Here is a 24,771-nt window from a genome sequence, read left to right as displayed (position 1 = left end):
CCATGGCACAGCCGGAGATTAGAGGGTCATTTCTGTGCTTCTAGAAGGAGGGGCTACTCTAAAATATGTGGTTTTACATCCTCAACCTTTTTCAGGGGATCAGACCTACGATTCCTTTGTATTTGCCATCTCCAGGGTAAGAGAACTCCTCCCAATACAGTCCGTTACCTTGTAAGCCTCACATTATCTAGATCTCTGAGAAACTTCAATGTAGCCTGCTCAGGATCCCAGAGCTAATATGAACAGAGACAGGAATAGAAGCCGGGGATTCCGACTCTGAGGTCAGATCTCTACCCACTAAGGCAAGCTACTTCAATGAGAATTTTTTAAATGTGGTTTTTAAAGTTATCTGATATTAAGGGTTTTTTTTTTCCCCCTTACCAAAAGGGGAGTTAATGCAACCCAGAAATAACTTCTTGCCGCATCTAAAAGTATCTATGCTTTGCTTTTGTACCCATGGCTTCAGTACAAAAAGCTCTGACCATAAAAACCATGTTTAAAACTATCTTATTATAAAGAAGAAAATGAGATGTGAAAACTTTTTGTTCTTTATAAAGAACAACCCACCATAAGGGCATGGACTGGATAGCCATTGGTACGGGACTGCAGACCAACCGTCTTAATTGCGGACTTCACAAATGTCTCTGACGACGGCTTATCAAAGGTTGGCTTTCGGATTTTGGCCAGTTTTGTAGCCACAAAGAAGGGCAGAACACTCTGGAAAACAAAGGACATTGAGTTAAAGTGGGAAAATAGTATGTTACTAATGAATATTTTCACAAACAGAAATCAGAACCATGTCTGTGGCAAAATAAATGATGCATCTTGAAAAGAAATCTTTCTTCCCACCACAACAGAAAGGCACCAGGAGAAGACACAATTTCTAATACAAAGAACCAATATGAGAAATAATCACCCACATTAACTAAACGGGGAAAAGAGAGAGAAATGGCAGCAGTGAGCCAAATTAAAGCTTCAACTGGGAGACTAGAATGGTCCAAGACAGAGTGTTCTTACCTAACTATTCTGCTAACCAGGACACAGAATTATTAAGCAGAAAATACTGAAGATTTCCTCCTGTCAAGAGAAATCATAACCTCTGCTTTGGTTTGTTTAGAAGCACATTAAAAATCTGGTGTATTTTGTAGTGACTTTGCCCATGGAGGGGCTTCTCACTTCCTCAAATTCCCCATGATAAGAGGTTAAACTAGCAAAGGTAGGTTGAAGGCGGTTACAATGGCTGGGAGACACCTACAGCAATGCTATTTACCCAATGTCAAGACATGTAGAAGAAGGCCCCTAGAACACTGACGGAGCTCGGTCCGAAGCCTGGTTTCTATGGGCAGAGGTAACATAAGTGGGATGAGATCAGAAGGTATGGAGAGGCAATGGGGAGGGCATCCACCTGACAAAGCAGCCAGAGGCTTTTGCTTTTGAGATAAAGCACGGATTCATCACATCTTGTCTTAGTGGGACAAACGTTAGATATCTGGGAGAAATGATCAGTAAAATCCTGTTACTGTCTCATTGGCACCATTAGGGCACACACACGGCTCAGATAACCATGACTTGAAGCTTGCCAGACTGCCCTCCCTCCACCCCCAAACCAAACCATTCCACTTGAGAGAAACAAAGCCATGAGGATGACAGCTCCTGGGCAGTTTGGATGGGTGAGTCCGCATGCAGTACAAGGGCCTGAGGCTGCACTGCCCGGCTGGGCCGCTTGGTGGTGCCAGAGGACCGTTCATCACTCAGGTGGGGCAGAGGACTTCCAGCCCAGGTAAGCACAGACATAGAGATCTGCTGGTCTTTGAAAACAAAGGCGTCTCCCCTCTCCCCCCAGACCAGCCTGGGGGTGGCTGCCAGGGGCTTAGAGCTCCAAGGCTCCTGGAGATGGGCCCCTCGTTTTACAGACAGGGACATTGAGGCCGGGTCCCCCTAAGGACCTGGAGAAGGAAGAGGGTGCTAGACATGGCAGCCACCTCCCGCACTGCCCACCCTCGTTTCCCGTTCTGCTCTGGGCTGCCGGGCTCCAGGTCAGGGAGAATCTGCTCCCTTCATTCGGAGTCTCGCTCTTCTCCAAATTTCTGAGGTGTTTTATCTAACTCTCTCCTTGCCTTGGACCAAAGGGCACATTTGTACGTGGCTGTCCTTCCTCCATTAGGCTGCTGTTTCCATTTTTGCATCTCCAGCACCAATGGGGGCACATGTGTCCAGCAGAGACATTTAGTGAAGGGTTATTAATTTGATTTGAAAGAGGACCACAGGATGTAAGAGCTGGAAGGGATCCTAGAGACAGACCATCAACAACCAAAACCCATGACATCTGAGCAGGGGAAGGGAAGCCAGAAAAGACCCCAAAAGATCAAAGGGCTCTCCCATCTGACCATGAGAAAGTGCTAAGTAAAAGATCTGGAAGAAGAAGCCAGACTCTTGGCTTAATTTCCAGCCTGAAGGGAAAGAAGGGGCCGGGAGTTTTCACAAAGTCCATTTTTCTTTGCAATCAGAGCTTCTAAAGAAACACCCAATCCGGTCTCTGTCACTAAGGTGGCTGTGCAGACTGGCAGAGAACTCTAATGCTCCCTCTAGTGACCCAAGTCCCACAGATTTCTTATTCATTCCTCACCAAAAATTACCTCACCTCAGGTTCATGTTAGATTTTGATGAAAAGACTCGTTCTTTCAAAATCATAATTAAACAAATAAAAGACTGAGGTGAATTTGATTAGGTCAAGTGCCACAATCCAAAAACATTCCTCAAAAAAAGAATTTTAATCAAGTTTAATTTGATTCTGATCCTACTGCTGTATGCTGATATTTCCAAACCCTTTACAAAAAGAGGTTGGTTCTAAAGGAGGCACTCTGGGTTATTCAACGTAAGCATGAAGTGTCTAATCTGTGCTAATTACTGTCCTAGGGTACTGGGGAGATAGGAAAAGTTTTTCTCACGCTTCTCTTTTATTTTTCCCTTGATTCAATTTCTTGGGAGACTGAAGGAGATGTGTCTTGACAGGGATTGCCCTATTTGGCACACTTTGATTCTTTAATCAAATGCTTTTCCCTAATGGGAGGAGTGGGGAAAGGATGGAAAACAATGAACAGCAGTAAAGGAAGAAGAAAAGATATCTTTCTTTAGGTAACAGGTGGTGAGTTGGACCTGGAGCTAAAAGAAAACCTGAGTTCAAATTTATCCAGAGACACTTTCTGGCCCTCAGCAAACTACAACTGCTCTCTGCCTCAGTTTCTTCATCTGTAAAATGGAAATTTTACAGTACCTACTTCCCAGAGTGGTTGTGAGGTAGTAAAGGACTTTGCAAACTTTAAAGCCCTACATAAATAGTAACTATTACTTATAAAAGAAGTAGCATCACTTCTTAAAGTCTGAGAGAACACAAATTAATTTAACTCTGGTTTACAGAGAACGATTGGGAAAGTCTAAGCCAGATTATCCCCGAGATATACTGCAGGGGGACCTCTAGGAGTGAGTGTCTGAGCAAGGACAGTATCTCCAGGGATTCTACCAGGGCTCTATAATTATTATTCATAAAAGGAACAGTAACTTTAAAGAAATACCATTTTTTTCCTCAGTTTCATATGATTTTTTTTAACCTTCCATCACAATTTGACACTGAGGGTCTCTAACTTCAAGATACAGATGCACCAACACACACACACACACTCACACGGATAACGTAAGCACTCGGCCTTGCAGCACCAGGGAGGAGAACATAGATAAGAGTCCCATTGAGTGGACAATCTCCCCATTTGAAGCCAGCAGGGGAAAGCAAGAATGTTCTCTAAATATGATACTAGCTCGGGGGTGAGAACGCAGGCAATGAGCTGGCCCTCAAAGCCTCCGTGAATGCAGAGAGTCCTGGCTAAAGGCTGAGGATGTGAAGGCCCGTGCTAAGCTCTGGGGAGGGGAGCCCCTGCTCTGGGGCAGCCTTCCTGCTCAGGATTCATTCTCTGGTGGGGGGAGGAAGCGTAAGAGAGGAGGTTACAGCTGTGAGACAGATGGGAAGACTCAAGGGTCCTGAAGGCACAGGGGCAGAGAGGGCAGCAAAGCATCTTCTCTTAAGGTCATGTCCATTGATAAAACCACTAGCAGACTCCAATGTTAAGCCATCCGATGGTGTCAAGGACTTTGTGGTGAGAATGTCCCTTCCCCCATCTTCCACAGCTGCAGCACCTGCAGAGGCAGTTGCTAGGTTACGCTTCCCAGGAGTCATTTCCCTGGATGGAGGCTGGGAGGGCTGGACAAGAAGCAAGCTCTGTTGTCTAGGAGAGAACTGAGAGCCCCAAGACTTTAGTGCTCTCTGCCCTGTGGGGGCAGGAAGCCGGTATCTGCAGTGGGCAGGGACAGGGCTGGTGGCCGGCTAAATGCAGGCTGGGGTCTCAGAGAGGGGCAGCTCAAGTCTCAAGGCTCCGGGGCCTAGGTCTCAGAGGAGCCCATGCTCACAGTAGTGGAAGCAGTCTGAGGTCAATGGCACACACAGCTTCCTGTCTCTCCCTCAGCCAGGTTTCCCTGTCTGCCCCAATGGGAGGCACATGGCCGACACTTGTCTTGGGGACAAGGCAGGCCCCTTCTCCGCAGGGATTGCGCCTACTGTAATCTCTCCAATTTGCCAAGACAGCCCAGATCAGGAATATTGTGGCTCATCCTCAGGTGCCACATTTTGGGAAGTACATCAGTGAGCTGGGGACCAATAACCACTCCATATAAAACTTCCAAGGGGGAAACTGAATGGGAGAACATACTTCCCTTCTGTCTGATGCCTCCTAATGATGTGCTGGTTCCCTCCGTAGAACACAAGTTCCTTGAGGGCAGGTTTGGTGTTTCTGACTGTCCTTGTGTGCCCAAGGCCTAGCACCTGCTTGAGAAGTTCTCAATTGGCTACTCAATAACTGACTGAGAGTAGAACCAATAAAGGCCCCAGCAGAACTTCTGAGAAATCCCACGGCTACTGCCAGTCACCAGAGCATTGCTGCTTCAACAGGATGTTGCCAGATGATAAGTTCAGAGGTCAGTATACATGTCATCCTGGAATCTGGCTTTGGTGAAATAAAAACACTGCTTCCTTATTCCTTTTGTGTCTACCTAGAATCCTTGTGGCGCACAATCAGAGGGACCAGGGTCCAAGTCCCTTGGGTAGAACTCTTCAGGGAGCACGTTAGTACAGGAAAAAAGTAGACTGGACTCAGGCTGAGTTTAAATTGAGCTCTTGTACTTAATCTGGAGGACCTTAGGCAAGTGACTTTCTCCTTCTGGGATGCTTTCTTTCATCTCTCCAGTGAGGAGATGACTCCATGGAGACAAAAGTCTCTTCTAGTTTTAATCCCTCTGACACTATAGCCAACCTTTGATCTATAATTGAGCCTGAACCAATTTTGCTTAAATCACTTCCATGATGCCTTTGGTTTGGCTTCGGACATGAAATCCCACTTAAAAGTTTGGGGAACACTGTTCAGAGGCCACGATTTCCCTAGTACAAGCCAAAGGGAAACTGTATCTTTAATGGTACATTAACGTCACATTCACTTACTTGCAAACGTGATTTCCTTTCGTTGCCAAGACAGCCACAGTTGCTGTGGCAACCACGCATTAACAGGGATGCTTAACGCAAACAAACTCCACTCACCTGCACAAAGACGCCCTTGCTCTTGTACTCCGCATGGAGGCACCGGGAGAAGAAATCTACAAAAGCCTGCATGGGGTGGGAGGGGGAAGAAGAAAACACATCGATGACATCAATCGGCTGATTGGTCGTCTTGGAAACAAAAAATAATCTGGCAACCAGGAACGTGCGGGTTCCTCACCACTGGTTTTACTTTAGATGAAGACTGAGACCTCATAAAGAACCAAGTACAATCACAAGTTGGCTTCTAACAGTAAAGCCATCAACAAAAGTGATCCTTGATAAGGACATCCTGCTGATCTGATCACGAGTCGTGGGCAGAAGTGCCGAGGAGCCAGGTCGGGGCCCATGTAGGACATACCTGGGGCTCGAGGTCGGGCGCTGCCTTTGCCTCCCACTGCCTCAAGACAAAGCGTTTGATGTCACAGGACCTCAGTTAGCATATCGATGTTCTAAGCTAAAGGAGCAGCTGAAAGGGACAAAGAGGCCCATGTATGTGAAATGTTACTAAAAATCAGAGTAATCTCATCTTCTAGCTGCATACAGATTGGTCATTTGGGAGCACAGAATGGTCCCAAGTCTGTTCATTTTTTAAATTCTACTGCTTTCAAAGAAAAATTTTATTTTGTTCCTATTAAAATATAGCCCCTTTCCACAGTTAAGCTCTAAGGGACAAAGAAACAAGCTCTCAAGAGCTGAAAGGGGACATTGAGGACATTGAGATCAACAGTCCAGGGGAGTCTGGGGAGACTCAGCAGGTGCAGACAAGAAAACATTTCCTATGTTTTCATAAAAACTCTCCACAAAACAAAAACAAAAACCTGGTATCCCCTTTCAGGAATGTAAGAAGAACCCATTCGCCCTCTGCAGCCCGAACACCAAGGACAGATAGGAAGTGTACAATGGCCTGTGCTTCAGGTGACACGCAGGTGACATCAAGCCCAACCGGGCAAGGCTCTGAGCTGGCAATATTCTGGCCAACGCGGCAGAGCAGGCAGCAAGATTCAGGGTGCATTCTACGGGCTGAGGACACGAGCACACGCCGGTGGGTGTCTCACTGAGAGTGTCGGTGTCAGCCCGGGACAAAGGCAGGCCAAAAGGGCTGGGAGCAGCTGGCTCAAAAGCGCAGCTGCCTTTTCAGGGTTCCAACAGCTGACACAAACCAAGGCAAACTTATTATTGCAGGTGCTATTTTTGTTCTTCTCCTTCCCAAACTAAAGCGATAGAGTAAAGCCAGGCCTTGCTGCATGCTGCCAAGGCACACTGCACTTCAGCTCCTTACACGAACACCTGCCATTGGAAGCATGATGTCACCCAGGTTTTCTCCTCCCAAAAATCCGAGGCGTCTCTCAGGCACCTCCCAGCTCATTCCCTGCCTCAGTCTTGTGTAAAGATGATGGAACAACCGAGCAGTGGCAGGACACGCGCTTTGGCCGTGCCCCTGCAGCAAGGACAGGCCGTGCAGGGTCACCCACACTCTCAGCTCGACAGTGCAGGGATATTGAGACCACAGGTCACGCATGTGAACTGAAGAACTCAGAGAGGAAGGCCGTGAACTGTGGGAATGGCACCAATCCCATGTCTAGAGCTCACTGAGCACATGTCACAATGGGGAACAGAGGCTCCAAGATGCTAAATTACTTCTCCAACAGTAGCCCCAGTACTCCTCACCCTCAGGCCAGGGGTCTTTCCATAAGCCCTGACTCTTACTGAATTATCTGGCCCTTGCCCGCATAAAACTGCTGATGTTTCTGTGGAATTGGGATCTTGTTGTTTTCTACAAGTGTTATGTGTATAATGCCTCCCTACTGAAACAGTAAAAAATGGAGCTACACAAATGGGAAACCACATATGCCTGCACTTTTCTCATCCAATTAGAGGAAGCATTACCTTTCTTTAATTAAGAGTACGTCTTGTTAACATGTCTGAGATGTCATTAATAAATTTCAGGAAAAAACTAAATTCTAAGCAGTCTTTATTACTGAATAGGAGTCATCAAGGTCATTTTCCATGATTCTCCTACTGAGTTCTCTTATCACAGGCCACACTCCCCAAGTTCTCCCAATTTGTCAGAATAAAAAATACAACTAATAAGGAAGAATATTGCTTTCTCTTTTAATAAAATGCTGTAAAAATAAATTTCAATGTAATTAATAAGAATAAGTGTCCATTTTCTTATTTCTAGAGATAAATTTAGAAAAAAGAACTAATTGCCCATTATTTTAAAAGGAAAACTAGACTAAATATTAAGTTCTCCACTTTAAAAAATGGCTTTTTAAGTCTCTTCCATGCACTGGTTTCATTATATATTCACAGATTAGATTCACTAATGCACTCCTCAACACGTTCCCTTCTTTGTTCCTACGACAGGCTAGTTGACGCTGAGTTGCCTTTTGTATATGAGATGACATCCTGAGAGTACATGACTCCACTCTCATCGTAGAGATGGATTTATGCCGATTGACCCAGCCTCCTCAGCTTCTACTCCAAACTGACCACTGGCCCACACTTAGAAGGTAGTTGATCAGGGTTAAAAGAACCTTGATTAAAGTTCATAGGTCTATGTGGAAGAGGATGTCACATACTCGATTCAAAGAACACCAGACTCACAGCAGCCATGGACAACCGGAGCAGAAGCAAGTACTCTGTCACTCACTCATAGCAATGACCACAAAGTTAGACTGTAGGTAATTAGCTCTCCAATAAATGAGGAAGCAACGTAAGCAAGGTTCTGAAAACGGTTTTAAAGGTGAAAGCTATTGGTTTACAACAAATTTAGAGTTCAACTGTTATAGGGTAATATCTAGATATAATTGTCTCCTTAATAAAAGAACTGAAAACACATGTTTTCACATATGGGAAATGCCAAAATGGGTTAGATCAAATCTAAGGGTCTATGGGCAAAGTACATGAGTGTTCTCCCCTCACCAAATGGCAGAAGGGATAATCTGGGTTTTCTTTCTAGCCCATTTTGAAACTGACAAAAATAAGCACACAAAGAAGCAACAAGTTCATTAGTATGGGAACTTATACAATAATCACAATTAATCTATAACTCAGTAGATAAATCCTTAGGATCTTCTTGAAACCTACAGATATTAAGTAACTCGCTTAGGAAAGGGTCAGAAGTGTTTCCTGAACTAGATTCTAACAATTTATCCACTCTGTTAGCCTTCCAAGAAGGAAACTACCGAAATGCAAATTTATAGCACTTCTAACTTAATCTACTCTAATCATTTTTCCCCAAATAAACTGTACCTTGGTCGCTGAGTAAACAGACAGCAGTGGAACGGGATACATGCCACTGGCAGATGAGATATTCAAAATTGCACCTTTAGATCTAAAAGGAGGAGAAAAAGGCAGAACATGTAAGAAAAATGACAATCATCCACATTTCTATGTATATTTACCAACTTCCTCTCCCAGAACAACTCTGTAAAATATGTAGTACAATGTGGTCTAGACATATATGAGGAGAAGGCCAAGACTCCAAGAGCTTCAGGCAGTCTGGAGCACATACATGGCTGTTTCTTAAATGTTGACTACAGAAATACATTGATTTGACACTTCATTTCATAACTATTTACTTAATCCAGATTTAAAGACCTACAATTACCAATGTAGCATCATCTAGCACAAGGGTTCTCAAACTACGGCCCTCTGAGGACCTTTATGCGGCCCGCCGGGTTATGGCAAATGGGCTGAGGGGCGGAGACAGAGTGTGAGCTTTTGTTTTTACTCTAGTCCGGCCTCCCACAGTCTGAGGGACAGGGAACTGGCCCCCTAGTTGAAAAGTTTGAGGACCGCTGTGCTAGGACAAAGTCACTTAATTAAACTGTGGGTTGTGACCCCAAATGAGATCTCATAAATGAAAATGGAGGAGTGTGTGTGTGTGTGTGTGTGTGGAAAATCACAAAAATCTGGCAACAGTAAAAGGCTTCTGCATACAATGATCAAAAATTAATTCAAAATCAAAAGCTTAACAAATCCAAGGTGTTTCTGGTGGCACTTACCCATGTCGTAGTGCACAACTTCACTGAATTCTTGGTTTTAAACATGCAATATGTGCACTTGGCACTGCACATGCACGGACACTGCCAGAAACACCTTGGCTCAAAATGAAGACAGAGTCATGTAAAAATGTCTCAGGTGAAAAGGGGTCACAAATGGGAAAACACTTAAGAAGCCGTGGTCTAGGCTACACTTGGTTATTTGGAGAAGCTCAACTCTCCCAACGATAGGATCCATTTCATAGAGAGTCATTAATTTTTACCTTAATTTTCAATTCCTGTACCATTTGCAATCCAAAATAATTAAGGGTCTCCCTCCATATCAGTACTGCACCCCACCCCACCCCCCCAAGCAAAAAGCAAAAAGGAATATCATGAATAAGACTCCAGGATGATATACTTCTTCCATTAGGCCTTTTCTATTCATTTTAGGTTTTTCTTTTCTGGGAACTCCTGTAGTATTTGTCTCTACCACTTATTCTAGGACTTAATTAGAAGTTCAACTAATGCTTAACTAAGTATCAGTTGTGTCCAGGACATTGTACGACGATCTGGGAGACAAAAATACCATATGGTTCCTGAGGATCAACACGTGTAAAATGGAACTTATTGACTCTGAAATCCTGCTCCTCTCCTGACTTCCCCATTTTTGTCAATGGCATCATCAATCTCTATGCTATGAACATGGAATCTTTGTTCCCCTTTATTATACACACCAATTCAGTCACCAAAACTTATCCACAATCCTCTACACGATTCCTTGTGGCCATCTTTCACTCCTCATGACTCCCCCTGCTGCCCTGCTTTAGCTCAGGTCATCGACAACCTTATCCCAACAGCAAACTAACACACAGCCTGGAAGCCCATCACTCCATTCTACAGGCTGCCTGGGGGAGGGTCTTCCAGGACACAGGATCACGCAACTACTCCACTATTCAAAAGCATCCTATGGACGTGGCTCTTCTCAACAGCAAGGTGACTCAGGCCAGTTCCAAAGGTCTTGTGATGGAGAGAGCCATCTGCATCCAGAGAGGGGACTGTGAGGACTGAGTGTGGACCACAACATAGTGTTTTCACTCTTCCTTGTTGTTTGCTTGCTTTTTTGTTTTCTTTCTCATTTTTTTCCTTTCTGATCTGATTTTTCTTGTGCAGCACAATAAATGTGGAATTATGTGTAGAAGAACCGCACAAGTTCAACATAGATTGGATTACTTGCTTTCTAAAGGAGAGGGTAGGGGGAAGGGAGGGGAAAAATTGGGAACACAAGGTTTGCAAGGGCAAAAATCATCCATATGTATGTTTTGAAAATAAAAAGCTTTAATAAAACAAAACAAAATCATAGGCTTGTGTCAGCACGGAGGGAGGTCTTCCACCACCTAGCTCCATGCTGCTTTGGACAACTCTATCATAAATGGTAACAGTCTGAAGATGGGAATGATCAGAGCGACCATGACATGATTTTTACCCATCAGGCCGTTTGCTCTGCTTTCATTAACACAGTCCATGACAGAATTGGCTTTTTGTTGCCATATTATAGCTGACTCATACTGGATTTGCAGTTCACTAAAAGAGCCAGAGCTTTTCCAAATGAATTCCTTGCCATCTAGCCTTCTTGTAGTTGGTGAAGCCGATTTCTTTTAGTTCAGCTTCATGATTTTCCCTATTAAAATTCCACTTTATGAATTTTTCTAGGAACAGAAGTTTTTTTTTGAAACTAGAGATAACAATGGCCCTTCCTCAAGCCTGTAGGCCCTCTCTCAATCTCTAAGAATTTTCAAAGGTTAATCAAAGTGGCTCCACAATGCCATCTGCCTGTTCTTTCATACTCTAGGATGCTTGTCCAAGCTGGGTGACTTGTGAGAACTCTGGGGGAGCAGCTAGATGCTGACCTAGCTTTCCTGATCTCAGGCTTTCATTCTCCACGGACCATATTTATTCACTGTCCTTAGAAGAGAAAACAAGCAAAGTAAGAGTTGAGTAGTTCATTTTTCCTGTTCTATTATACTATACTATACTATACTATACTATACTATACTATACTATACTATATAGTATATATGTACTACTATACTTGCTCTCCTATACTATAATCATTCCATCCACCCCCAACTACTAAGGGCTACAGGTATTGCCCCATTTTACAGATTAAAAAAAAAACTAAGGCTCAGAGAGGCAAGAATCTCTTCTGGCTGTTGGGCTCTCTACCCTGTGCCGTGCTGAGTTGTCGATGATGTGGCTCACTTGTCCTTTTCAGTCTTGGGAAATGGTGAGTTTATTCAGTGCTAATTATGGGATGCTCTGAGATGTCACGGTAGGTAGAGTTACATGGAAAAGTTCTAGTTTGGGGCACATTACAGGAGGCACCACTGTTTCTACCAATCTGCTCTCCAACTCTCCAAGGTAACAGGCCAAGCTAAGCCTTGTCTGGATTACCACAAATTCTCCATGGCTAGCACCGATCTCCAATTTTGCTTATTACTAGCACACGCATGTAAGCACAGGGACACAGCTTGTGACACCAGGACTGCCGTGCAAACAAAAGGCTTTTTTCCTCATTTACTTGCATTGCTAGTTCCGTTGCCCCACCTAAACAGAATCTGTGACATCAAGGCAGTTTCCACGGTAGAGGCAGACTCATGAATGCACTATATTATCAAGCAGGGGAGGAAAAAAAGTCAAGCTTAACATACACCCAGAACTAAATGAGGAAAAAAGCTCCGTTCTCCTGGGACTTGGAAAGAGAAGGTAAGACTTTCTGGATTTATGGCAGCAGTCTGCAATCAAGCTCCCCCAGCCCACTCATACATGTTCCCACAATCAGCCATTCGATGTCCTGTAAGGGAACAACAGTCCTTACTGATCAGATTACCCTTACTGGGAAACAACCACAACTCGACAGTGTTTCCCATAGAACAGTGACATCCTGATACCTCTAAAATACTCTGATAGAAAAGCTGAAACGGCACTGAAAAAGGCATGGCGACCTTCACGCTCAAGCCAGAGCTCACTGGCACAGAATGCTTTTATTATGTGGCTCTGAGGGGCCCAGGCTTCTGTTCTCTGCTGTATCATCAGAGAAGTGGGGGGAAGAGCATGGACGGGACTCAGGAGACCGAGGCTCCCTCTCTCACCTCCCTGAGCCTCAGCCTCCTCACTAAGAACAAGGAGGCTGGATGACCTCATCTGTCATGTCCTATGCAATCAGAACCCCTCTGACTCCTCTAAAGTCTGGCGCAAAGACGGAGCGGGCACTGGCTGGATGCACCACCACCTGTTTACAAGGAGCTTACGTTCTAACAAGGGAGGTCAGGAGCGATGCTTCCTGACGGGTGAGGAAAGGACAGGCAGAAATGTAAAGTTCATAAATCATAGACCAAGGCGCTGAACAGGAGGCCTGTGGCGAGGGGCTGAGTGAGCATGGAGGTCAGGAAAGGCTGCAGCAGAAGGTGATGCTTTTAGAGGAAGCCTATGAATGGGAGCTAAGAAGCGAGCATGTTCCCAGCATGGGGAATGAGCAGAGCAAGGCCCAGAGACAAGGGAATGGGACAGAGAGAAGCTTGCTCGGCTGGACCTGCACCACGGGGGCAGGGAGACCGTCTTCTGAGGCCATCAGGGCTGGGGGCCAGGATGTGGAGCACTCTGAAACTAAATAGAAGAAAGTACATTTGATCCCAAAGTGACCCAAAGTGGTGGAAGCCATCAAAGGGAGCTGGACAGAAGGGTGACAGCTTACAGAAAAGCATTGGGGCAGCAGTGACTGACTGAAATGGGGGAGACTGGAGGTAGGGAATCCCATTAGGAAGCTGCTACGGTAACCTAGGAGAGAAGGGACACTGGGGAAGCAGAAATGAAATACCTAGGTTATGATTCTGGAAGAAACAGGAAGTGGGGAAGATTTAGAAGGAAAGACAATGGTTCAGTCTTAGACATGTTGAGATTGAGACGTCTCGGGGAAATTAAGTTAGAAATGTCCAGGAGCCAACTGGTGACTGAAGCTCAGGGGAGAGACTGAGGCTAAACAGAATGCTGAGAGTCATGTTCTTAGATATACCGCCTGGACCCCTGGTGCTGAGGAAAGTACAAAGTGAAAATGGCGGAGCCCAGGGGAGCACACCCACATATGGGGACTGAGCCATTGAGAGGAGACCTAGGAGGGAGAAACCAGGGGAGTGGTGGCAGGAAAAGCCAGAGGCCGAGCAATAGCACTGGCAGCCCACAGGCCAAGAGGGAGGAGAAAAGGCCTCGGGCACGACAGAGTCACGGAGAAGAAAGGCAGCTGAGCAGGGCCGAGGCTGTGGGCAGGACGACCTGAGTTCAAATGTAGGCTCAGACACCCAATTGTGTGACTCCGAAGGCCTCACCAAAAAGAGACAGAGAGAGCTGGTAAGTCAGCAGAATAAGAAGTGAGAGGAAGCACAGAGCAGTGAGGGGGGCTTCTTGGAGAGAACAGCTGAGAAAGGGGGAGAGGGCAGACTCAGAGCAGAAAGCCAGAGCTCATGGACACCATGCTCATCTTGTTGGATTTTATGCAGTTCCCAATATTATCAGCCATTTGGCTGCTGATCCCACTATGATCCCATTCCTTGCAAATTTGTTCATGTAAACATTTGCTGGGAAAAACAACAAGATCTAGTGAAGGCTTCTTCAGGACAACTCCGGAGCATGTTTGCAGGCAGTAGGCAACCCAGGGGAAAGGAAAGGTGACGATCCGCAGCGTGGATCCTGCGGATGAAGACAGACAGCAGGACTCGAGCACACGTGCAGAAGGGCTGTCCTCTGCCAAAGATGAGGAAAGCAGAGGAGAACAGGAAACCTCACAGAGGGACCTTGAAACAAGGAGAACGGGAGATACTCAGAAGGAACAGTCTTACTCTTAAGTATGAGGGGAGGGAGAAGGAGAGATTTGGAAAAGCTCCCATGGGGACCAATTCTGCATGACACTTTCTAGTCAGCTTCTGGGGGCAACCACACGGCCCAGTGGTTAGTGCCAGGCCCAGAGCCGGGAATATCTGAACATAGCTTCGGCCCAGACACTCAACCCCGTCTCAGTTTTCTCATTTGTGAATGAAAGGGAGAAGGAAGGGGCAGACCTCTCCCATATCTTTGCCAAGATAATCCCCCCAGTGGGCCACAAAGAATTGGACATGACCGCAACACTTGCCCTACCACACCAGCCTTTCTAGTTGCTCCATCACAATGCTGACCTCCTAAGGTTGCAATCCACTAACGCCAGAAGAACTGCTGCCCTGGGCCAGCCACGTAGACCTTCTTGCTCTTCTTCACACATTAAATCCCATCTCTTCTCTGGTGTGTGTCTTTGCGCAAACCATCCATCAGGCTGGCAACACATATGCTCTTTTTACCTCTATCACTATAATCCCTATTTTCCCACAAACCCATCTAAAATTTATCATTTTAAGTTCATTATCTTTCCACAACCTCATTGATTGTTGGAAGTACCAAGAGAAATGATTATTTCTCTCTCACATTAGTAATGATTATTCTGAAGGACGTTGCTGGTAATGAGATGAATTAGTTTTCCCCTCGCTCTGGTTCTAACTCCACCCAAGTAGAGAAAGCCATGGAGCGCTACACAGGTTTGGGTAGGCATAAATTTTTTGATTAGAATGCCGGAGGTTAGACAATTTAGAATTAAAGGATAGAATCGAAGTTACATCCCCTCCAGTACCTCTTTAGAATAGGTCCACCTCTCACTGTAACATTCATTCTCTCTCACTTGCAAACTTCCCCTCATCTTTGCCAATTTATCCTTAAGGCCCAGTGGGAGGGACACTTCTTCCATGAAATTTTCTGAGTCAAAAATCACAGAAAGTCTGCACCGAGAAGGATCTCAGGGTCAGTCACATTTGGCTCAAACTTGAACAAAAACATTCGCTATCAGACCCTCAGAAAGTGGCTCTGCTCGAAGACCTCTTTGGGGGAAAAGGAAGGAGAGGAATACTCACCACCCAAGAAAGCACCTTCCTCATCTGGACAGCTCTAAATGCTACACCATTTTCCATCTATTGAGATGAACCATTCTCCGTTACTTCTACCCAATACTTCTGGATTCTCTCTAGACTCAGGCTAACCTGTGGGCCTCTCCTGTTCATCACAAATCACTTTCTAGCTTGTGTAACAGTATTCTATGTGCCTATCTCACCACCGCTACTCAATTAGAAGCTCCTTGAGGGCAGAGACTATTTCTTTTCTCATAATTGTTTTTTTCCATCAATGACAATGGAATCACTACATTTTAATGATAATGTTATAGTCTCTAATGTTCCACCTTACAAAGTGGAAAAAAATGCTAGTGGAAAATAAAAAAAACAGAAAGCTGGCCCCAAACAAGTAATTACACCAAGAAGGCTCCTGTAGGTTGAATGGGATAAACAGAGTGAAGACCTCTCATGGGAATGTGGGCCTTGAATTATGCCCTAAATGTGACTTGAGACTTTGCAAATAACAAGTTAAACTATAGCTAAAAAGCGGCAGATGATTGTCTTGGCTGAACATTTCCCCCACCTCTTAATTAGAATTAAAGTTCTTCTTTTAAAGGCAATGATGATTTTAGGAATTCAGTTAACAGAACTCTTACACCTGAGAATATCTGTTTGTATAGCAGTTCTCCAGAGAGTTTGTTATTTACTATTATTCTTTTGTTTCTGGGATAGATTTCCATGTTTAGAATTCAACCCTGGACTCTCCTGACAATGGGACAAAAGGTTAGGAGGAGGCGGAGAAGAAAGGGGCTTCTGGTCTATATAATCTTGTGTTTTGCAGTTTGTACTTTGCACCCCTCTACTGACACCCTGTCTGTTGGGAGTTGCCCTTGGAATAAATCCTTTTGTTGTGGTTATTTGCGTTTTACCTTGAAAGTCTCTGATTTTAATTTGGGTAAAAAGTCACTGTCCCATAATTAATTAATTGATTAATAGATGAATGAATGAATGAATAAATGAACCAATGAATAAATAAGTAAATGTGTTTATTTCAATTCAACAAGCATTTATTAAATGCCTATTTTATGCACGTAGTATGCTAAGCAGTGGAGCTATAACTGAAGCAGAATCTGTCCTGAAGGAGCTTGTAACACTTTTCAGGGGATTAAGAAATGAATCCTCAACATCTCTAAAAGACAAGAAAACATTTAACAGTTGGGTGGGGGGAAGCAAAATTATGGGTGTTATTATTACTAAAAAAGGAACTTTGAGGTTACTAATTAATAACTGGCCTAGAAACTAAGTGTGTCATCTCAACAAAATCTTTTCTGGGAATTTCCATAAAAGGTGTCTTTGCTGCAAATGAGAAGGGAGCCAAAAGGATTTTTAAAACCATACTCTACTGTAGATCATTTTTTCTGTCATAGAAGGACTTGAAAGAACATAAGACTCAAGAACTTAAGATCCTTTGGTGTTATTTGACTAGCTTTAGTACAGTGAAATACAACCTCAGATACACTCCTGCAGCAAAGCATCCCCCAATGCATCATTGACTTAAAGCTGTAAGGGACCTATCACAGGGGTATCTAGTCCATGATTCCTTGACCCAGCAATTGAGGTAACATCCAGCCCCGGAGGACTAGAACTATCAATGAGGGCTCAAACTAAGCGGTGTGCCCCTCACAAGAGTGCTGACTACTGCCTGGGAGGATATCCGCCAGGCTTGCCAAATGGAAGAGGGATAGCCTATAGACTGTGAAATTATCCAGATGCTTCTGCTGTTTGGAGATGGCACTGTGCTGATTGCATCAATCCCTGGCACACCGCCAAGGCTCCAAATGAGATTCATCGTTACTCAAGAGCAAAGTCTATCCATATAGAAAAAGCAGGCAAATAAAAAAGGCCCATTATTCAAACAATGAGGTGCTGTAGGAAGAACTGCCCAGAGAAGCAGTTCATAAGTGTTTGGGTTCCAGACATCCACGACAGTTGGTACAACGAAACGAGCCAGAATTGAGTGGGACAGAAATTTCGATTGTGTTTGAAGTTGGACAACACTTCCAATGATCCCCAAATTTTTTCCTGAAACTCTTTCATCTTTTCAAAGTCACAACTTGTTACAATCTCTGAGGAATCAAAACCGCAGTCGGTTCAAAAGGCAACAGAAAGACATATGATGTGTAAATAGTCTGCTATTGTACACTGCCCACGACAAAATGTCTGAACAAAGAAGTGCAGAAGGGAGGAGAGAGAGGACCAGCCAAAAAGGGATCACGTCGTGAGGGAAAAGAAGAGGTGGCTGGGCAGTCTGCAAGCGTGCTCACACCCACCCACGTACTGTTAAAAGAAAAGAGCCAAGGCCCTAAGCCACTGGGCAATCCTCTGTGCAGGGCTGATGACAGGACACGGATAAGAAGGGCAAGCCTGAGTCACGGCCCGTACTGTAGAAGGAGAACCTCACATTAAGTGCAATGTGCATAAGGCAAACCCAGGTCTTCTGAGGTAGGGACATGAAAACAGACCCAGGCCCAGCCCTGAAAGAGCTCACCAAATACAGGGATGGGGTGGGGGTGAGGGAGATGAGCTATGCACAGGGGTAAGCACTACTGGGAGGCGAATGAGAGAGTCACAAATGAGACACCCAAAGTGCTGCAGGAAAACATCAGGAGGGAGAGAACACTTTGGGCTGGGGAAACAGAGAAAGGATCTCTGAAATAACATGTGAGCTGAACTGGAGATTGAGGAGGAATGGGGGCCAGCTTGTCTGGAATAGCTGGTAAGTGAAGGAGAGGAGAAGTGAAGAAATAGGCCTGGAAAAAAGGCTGGAGTCAGAGGGTGCAGGATCCTAATTACAGGCTACTACTGAAGGCTACGTCATTTATTCTACCAGCAATAGGGAGCCATAGAAGGTTTCTGAGTGAGGGAGTAAGTCACCACCCAGCATGAGGTAGGGACTACACTGGGGAAGGAGAGCAGGTGGGAGAGCGCCTCCATCATGGGGCTCCAAGTCTCAGTCCCTGAGCAGGGAGCACATATGTGTGCTTTCAGGAAGCATTATATTATTGAGAGCAAGCAGGAAATGGAAATCGATTTCGACAGCTTCTCTTAACAGCTCTTCTCCGGGTCTAAGAAACACATCCTAAATGCAAGCGCCAAATCACGAGGGGAATCCAGAGCTCCGGGGTCAGCCATGTAATGAGAGCCCAGCATCCCGATCCTTATTCTGCCCTAACGGGACTCTGCCGATGAAAGTTTGCAAACACTTAGCAGATGTCCCCCCCACCCCACAACATGTCACAGTGCCACCTTAAGCAACACAGGAGAAAACAGGCTATTTTTAGCTTTTCCCAAGTTGCTATGGCAACCTCCTCCTGGCTCCAGCTGTCCACAATGTTTACAATTCCAGGGAAGTGGGAAGCTCAAGCTTCCTCTCTCATGTAATTATGCACTTTCTACTTCTGCAGCAATAACACCATCATCCGATTGCAGAGATATTGGTTGAGCGATCACATGTCTCGAGGCTAGCGTTCTGGAGGACTGGACGTTCTGTAATCCCAAATTCAGAACTGAGCAAAGAACAGAGAATAAAGATGACTTCTAAGGGATCCTGTCTCTCAGTGAGAGCTTCGACAAAACAAGGATGCCATTACGGGCACGACACAGGGCGAGCTGACAAGGGCCTGCTCAAAATTTATAAGCAAAGGCTCGAAGGGAGCTTTAGGAACTGGGGGAGGGAGTAGGACTCTGCCCTAACAAATGATGGTAGAAGGGAAAATGTGTGGTCAGCCTTTCACCTTAAACAACCCACTGCCTTCACTGTCTGCTCTATATTCCTCACAGGTCCTTAGCAGTGACGTAGCAAACCAGGCCCGGCCCCGGCCTGGCCTCCCCTTTACATTCTTCTTCCCCAGGGGCCTATGGTGGCTCTGCGCTAGATGGAGTCAGGGAGAACCAAACCGTGGACTCTCGAGATACTCCTGGGAACAACCTCCCCAAACACTGGCCCAATTTAAAAAGCTGTCCTGGGAAGGCTCATCCTGCCTTCTAAGTCTAGCCAGCTCACCCACTTGTGGCTTTGCTGTAGTTTAACCTCAGTCTCTTAGTAGTTACTCGACCAACCCTATGATCTGCATGTGAGTTTGCCTATGGAGTGTTAAGTAGGTGATTCTATGCCCAGGAGGCTGCCAGAGCCTCAAAGAGAGCTGAGACGGAAGGGGAATCCCAAATGATGAGACGGAAAAGCTCGGGCCTCTTTCCTCTGGGGACCAGTACCTTGCATCTTCTATGAAAACAATTAAGGTTCCCAGAGACAGGCAGGGATTACACTAACTCCAAAGCCATTAAATAGAGAAACTCAAATTTCTAATATGAAATTTTATGGAAATCAATTTCAACAGCTTCCCTTAACGGCCCTTCTCGAGGTCTGGAAACATATCCTAAATGCAAGCATCAAATCACGAGGAGAATCGGAGGAGAACTCCGGGGTCAGCCATGTAATGAGAGTTCAGCATCCAAATCCTTATTCTGTACGAGTAGGGCTTTGCTAATGAAAGTTTGCAAACTTTTAGCAGACTGAAGTGAGCATTGCTTCAAAGCCATGGATCACACTGTGATCAAAGGATGTGAAGTTAAAATCAATCATCCAGACAGGAGTACTGGAAACTATTTGTGCCATGAGCCCCTCGAGCCATCTACTGACGCCCAGGGACTCCTCCTCTGAATGTTGTTAAAAAAAAAAAAAAAAAAAAAAAAAATATATATATATATATATATATATATATATATATATATATATATATATATATATATAAAGCTAACTGTATTGAAATGCAATTATTAAAATATTTTCAAAATGAATTGGTTTATGGGCCCCTGATCCTGTTCAATCAGAGTCTCTGGGAAAACAGCCTCTCCTCAGGCCTCTTGGGTAAGGAAGGCCCTTACCTATGTGGCCTCTGGGCTGTTAACCATCCTCTGCTGACTGATCCTATTAGCCCCTGGGCATCTTTCTGACTTGGGGTACCTCCGAGTCTGACCTTTGTCCTTGATCTGTCTCTCTATCTTGTCCAGATTGAAACAAAAATCTCTAGCTGCATGTTGAGGCTCTTTAGTGAAGCTTGCTTTCTTTATTTCATACTCTGTGTCACCATTTAGACTCTTGGCTTCCTAGTTATGACACAGTTTCAATGACAGAAATTGTCTTTTTCTGACTAGCGCTTTGAGCAATAGCAATAGTCTTGTCTCTCAGAGACACAGAGGTGAATTCCTTGTCTTCTTCTGATTCCAAAGTCCACGCTGTGGTTTCTTGTCTGGAGGAGAGACTCAGTGTCATCTCATGTACAGAGCCACGATGGCCGGCACATCCTACACATACAAAGCCATGATGTCCACATATCCTACACATACAAAGCAAAGATGGCCGGCACATCCTACAAGTTTAAAGCCACAATGGCCGACTCATCTTACCTGAACAAAGCCATGATGACCAGCACATCCTACACATACAAAGCAAACATGACTGGCACATCCCACACGTACAGAGCCATAATGGCCGGCATATTCTAAGATCAGTGAATTAGCAAGTCACCTCAGATGATCAGCCTTGTCAGCCCTGTGAGGTTCCCTGTGATGTGGGTGCTGGCAAGAAAGGAAAAGGGAACTTCTCCTGAGATACCATAATTCTGCCCTTACTTAGAGTGTATGATATTTTACACATTAAGGCTGCATAATAAAATTTCCCAAGAAGAGTAAGGAACCCATTTCATTAGCGTGGGACTCAACACCAATTGGGGCTGAGTTGGGGCCAGTTCCCATTTTCTCTTTCTTACCAGCCTGGCTCCACATCCCATAATCATTCCATGTTATTATGCCTGTGTAGAACACACACCCATTCTCCTTGCCAGAATTCTAAAACCGAAGGTTGTGTCTTGGCTAACAAAACCCTCACGATTTGGGTTACAAATGGAGAGGAGTGCGCAACTTTAAAAGGTTCTTCCCGGGAACATCCCAGGAACCCTAACCACCCCCTCAGAATAGCAGGTTACTGAGTTAGTGGGGATGACTCAGAAAGGCTCTTTAATTCTGGTCTAAAGAAGCCATCACAGCCCTGGAGAGGGGGAATAAAAAGGGAATCAAGTGGAAAAGGCTTCCACCAGCTGATGACTCACACACCATGGCCGTGACTCACCTCAGCATCACTCCATCAGTAAAAATGGAGGATAGCTTGATTAGTCACCATAATGAATTTTTCAAAGAAAGGATTCTCCCCTATAAATAATAATGAACTCGGTCTGTATAGCATTTGTGTGTGAGATCATGACTCACCTTTCCACCATGCCGGGCAACACCAATCGTGTCATCTGCAAAAAAAGAAAAACAATCCGTGAGGACTGAGGATGCAAGCAAAGGATAAAGAGCCACCCCCACAAAAATGAAGGGAACCCAGAAGCCTCCCCCCAGAGTCATTTATTTTTATATACTATATCACATTTGGCTGTGTCCGGAGTCCATAAAGAGGAATCAGATCAAATTATGGGAGATTCTGTCAGTGAGCCAGGACAAAATTAGAGATTCTGAAACAGGATGGAATTTCTGATGAACAGGACACTTACCAAACTCTCTTCTTAAAAAAGGGCACATGCTACCACAAATAGACATACAGCCTACTGGTGTTGCTGAAACTTCCTCTTCTGTAGAGATTTTCAAAGGCCTTTGCTTTTATGGGATTGGTCAATTTTTTCTAAAACTACATCAGAAAGCAATAGACCAACAATATCTTAAGATCATCTTAAAGATCATCTTTAAGATTAATTTCTTATGGCTCTAGCCAGACACAAAGAAAACTCTGGTCACAAGAAGCAAAAGAACAACTAAGAGGCTATAAATCTGTTTTATTAATTTATTAATACCAAAATTCATATTTGCATTTTGAAGGACTTTCTAAAAAATGATCAGCTATGAAGAAACACCACAGACATGCCTTAAATAGGGAGGGCTTGAAGATGCTAGTGTTCAGCACTCTAACAGCCTCCACAGAAACTCACCCAACTGCCTACTAAGGCTCAAAAGGGATGATCTTTCATAATAATTTTTAAAATATTTGAATAACAACTCATAGAGATCAGGGTGCTCTATTATTCTGCACTACAACAGGGTTCTTTTTGCTTTGGGACATCCAGAATCCCTCTGGAGAATCTCATGGACCCCTGCTCAGAATATTTTTAAAATGCACACAATGAAATACGATGTGATTAAAAATAGTTATCAAAATATGAAAAAAAAGAAATTTTCAGTCTCAGTGATATAGGTTCAATCTCAAAGACTGAAGCTAACTGCTCATCAACAATCAATTTGCGGGCAAAGGGGCGTCAAATGAAAACCAAATTTTTCTTCCTTATTGTTCATCCCCTTCACACTCAGATTTCAATCCTAAATTTACTTTTCCTTGATAGTCCAATGCTAAAAAGAATTGAAACATCAAAATCCCTAAGAAAGATTGTGCATATAGCTGTTCTATGAAAATCACTTTCTACTTTTTACATAGCTTGTCTTTACTCAAGAGTTCTGGCTCCATGCTGTAGTGGAAAGAGAAAGACCCTGGATGTCAGAAGTTGAATTAAGAAGCCGTAAGCCCACCATTTGCTAAGCACTGTGCTAAGTGCTAGAGACACAAAGCAAAAAAAATGCTTGGGCAGGAGATGGTGCAAGAAGCAGCAAGGAGGCCTGGGACAGTAGATGGGGGGCACAAGGATGAGAGGTACAAAAAGCTGGGGACCCGGGGGCAGGACATAGGTTATGAAGGGCTTTGAATGCTGAGAAGATTTTATATTTGATTCTGGGGTGATAGGGAATCACTGGAGTTAGTTAAATAGGGGGTTGACATGGTCAAACCTGCACTTTAACAAGATTAATTTGACAGCTGGATGGAAAACGAGTGGGAGTGAGAAGAGATTTTGAGCAAAGAAACCGACCAGCAGCAGCAGTCTAGGCTTGAGCCAATGAGGGCCTGCATCAAGGCCTGGTGGGAAGTGTCAGTAGAGAGGGAGAGATGTTTCAAGGTCAAATCAAGAGAATTTGGCAAAGATCGGAAACGTGTGGGCGAGAGAGAAGTGGAGGACGACAGGCTGGCAGTGTGGGTTTGGGAGCCAGCTCCGTCCTCCCTGGGGGCAGAGGCAGCACTGGCAGAGGACCAAAGGCCCACAACCGGATCACCCAGGGAGGGCGCAGGGCCCCTCAGCCCTCTGGGGCCCAACTTTCCGCATTGTGGAGGAGACCCCAGAGGGAGGGTCAGCTCTGCATCTAGGAGCTCTGACCATTCACTTGCTGCATCCAGAGAACATGAATATCTAGGCCAGGAAGAGACAAACTTAGCAAAGCCCTTCTGGGACATGGGAGAGCGTTGCCCAAGCACAAGTTTGGACCAAACGAATTTCTGGGCAGAACAAGCTCTGGTACTATTAGGGTTCAGAGCCAAAAGGCTTTCCAGCAGGAATGTGCACCATGAGGGCGTGTTAACATTACTATAAAATAAGACCAGCTAACACATAAAATGGGATACATTTGCATGCAAACACTATAACCTTATGCAGCTCAAAAAACCTAATTCCCATTTCTGTCATACTTTATCTGTTTAAAAAAAACTTTTCCCCTGCACATTCAATCAACATAATGGATTCACTGGGGTCACTTTACAGCCAGTCTCTTTACCATAAAGTTATAGCCTAAGTCATTTTAATTAAATTTTCCCAAAAGGAATCACTCAACACTGCTAAGATGCCATTTAGTCCCAAACACTCTATAATACTGAGCATGACAATTGACGGAATACACGGGAGCCACCTGGCAGTGGCTGCTGCAGATCCAACCCAGACCTGCAGAATGGAGCTCTTCGTGTGATCGGATGATACAAGGAGACTGAGAGGCCATTGCTGTTCTCTGACCTCTCTGACTGAGAGGCTGTTGCATTGTCTGACCTCTCTCCTTTTCCCTCTGCTTCCAATTTATCTCATTCCCAGTCTGCAACACTCATGTCGGCAAAGGCTGCCCTACCACTCCTTCAGATGTTATGATCCACAGCCATGGAGGCTCTTAGAGAACTGACCTGTCCCTTAACACCCTAAGGAGCTACTAAAAATCTCTGTGACTGCCGAGATCAAAACTCTTTTCCCTAGCCACTTTTCTTATT

General features: G+C 44.7%; 1 protein-coding gene across 1 annotated transcript in view; it reads right to left on the bottom strand.

Annotated features, from left to right (window-relative positions):
• HSD17B12 (hydroxysteroid 17-beta dehydrogenase 12) overlaps positions 1-24,771 on the bottom strand; it is a 123,123-nt gene that overhangs the window by 1,191 nt on the left and 97,161 nt on the right. The window contains exons 7-10 of the mRNA XM_074274977.1: positions 21,912-21,946; positions 8,894-8,975; positions 5,639-5,704; positions 568-717 (exon numbers count right to left, since the gene is read on the bottom strand). Of these exons, the coding sequence (XP_074131078.1) occupies positions 568-717; positions 5,639-5,704; positions 8,894-8,975; positions 21,912-21,946 (333 nt within the window). The remainder of the gene's footprint in view (positions 1-567; positions 718-5,638; positions 5,705-8,893; positions 8,976-21,911; positions 21,947-24,771) is intronic.

The sequence above is a fragment of the Sminthopsis crassicaudata genome, chromosome 6 (assembly GCF_048593235.1).
Source record: "Sminthopsis crassicaudata isolate SCR6 chromosome 6, ASM4859323v1, whole genome shotgun sequence".
NCBI classification, from domain to species: Eukaryota; Metazoa; Chordata; class Mammalia; order Dasyuromorphia; family Dasyuridae; genus Sminthopsis; species Sminthopsis crassicaudata.
The sequence above is the reverse complement of the archived record's forward strand: the minus strand, read 5'-3'. Positions and strand labels throughout refer to the sequence as shown.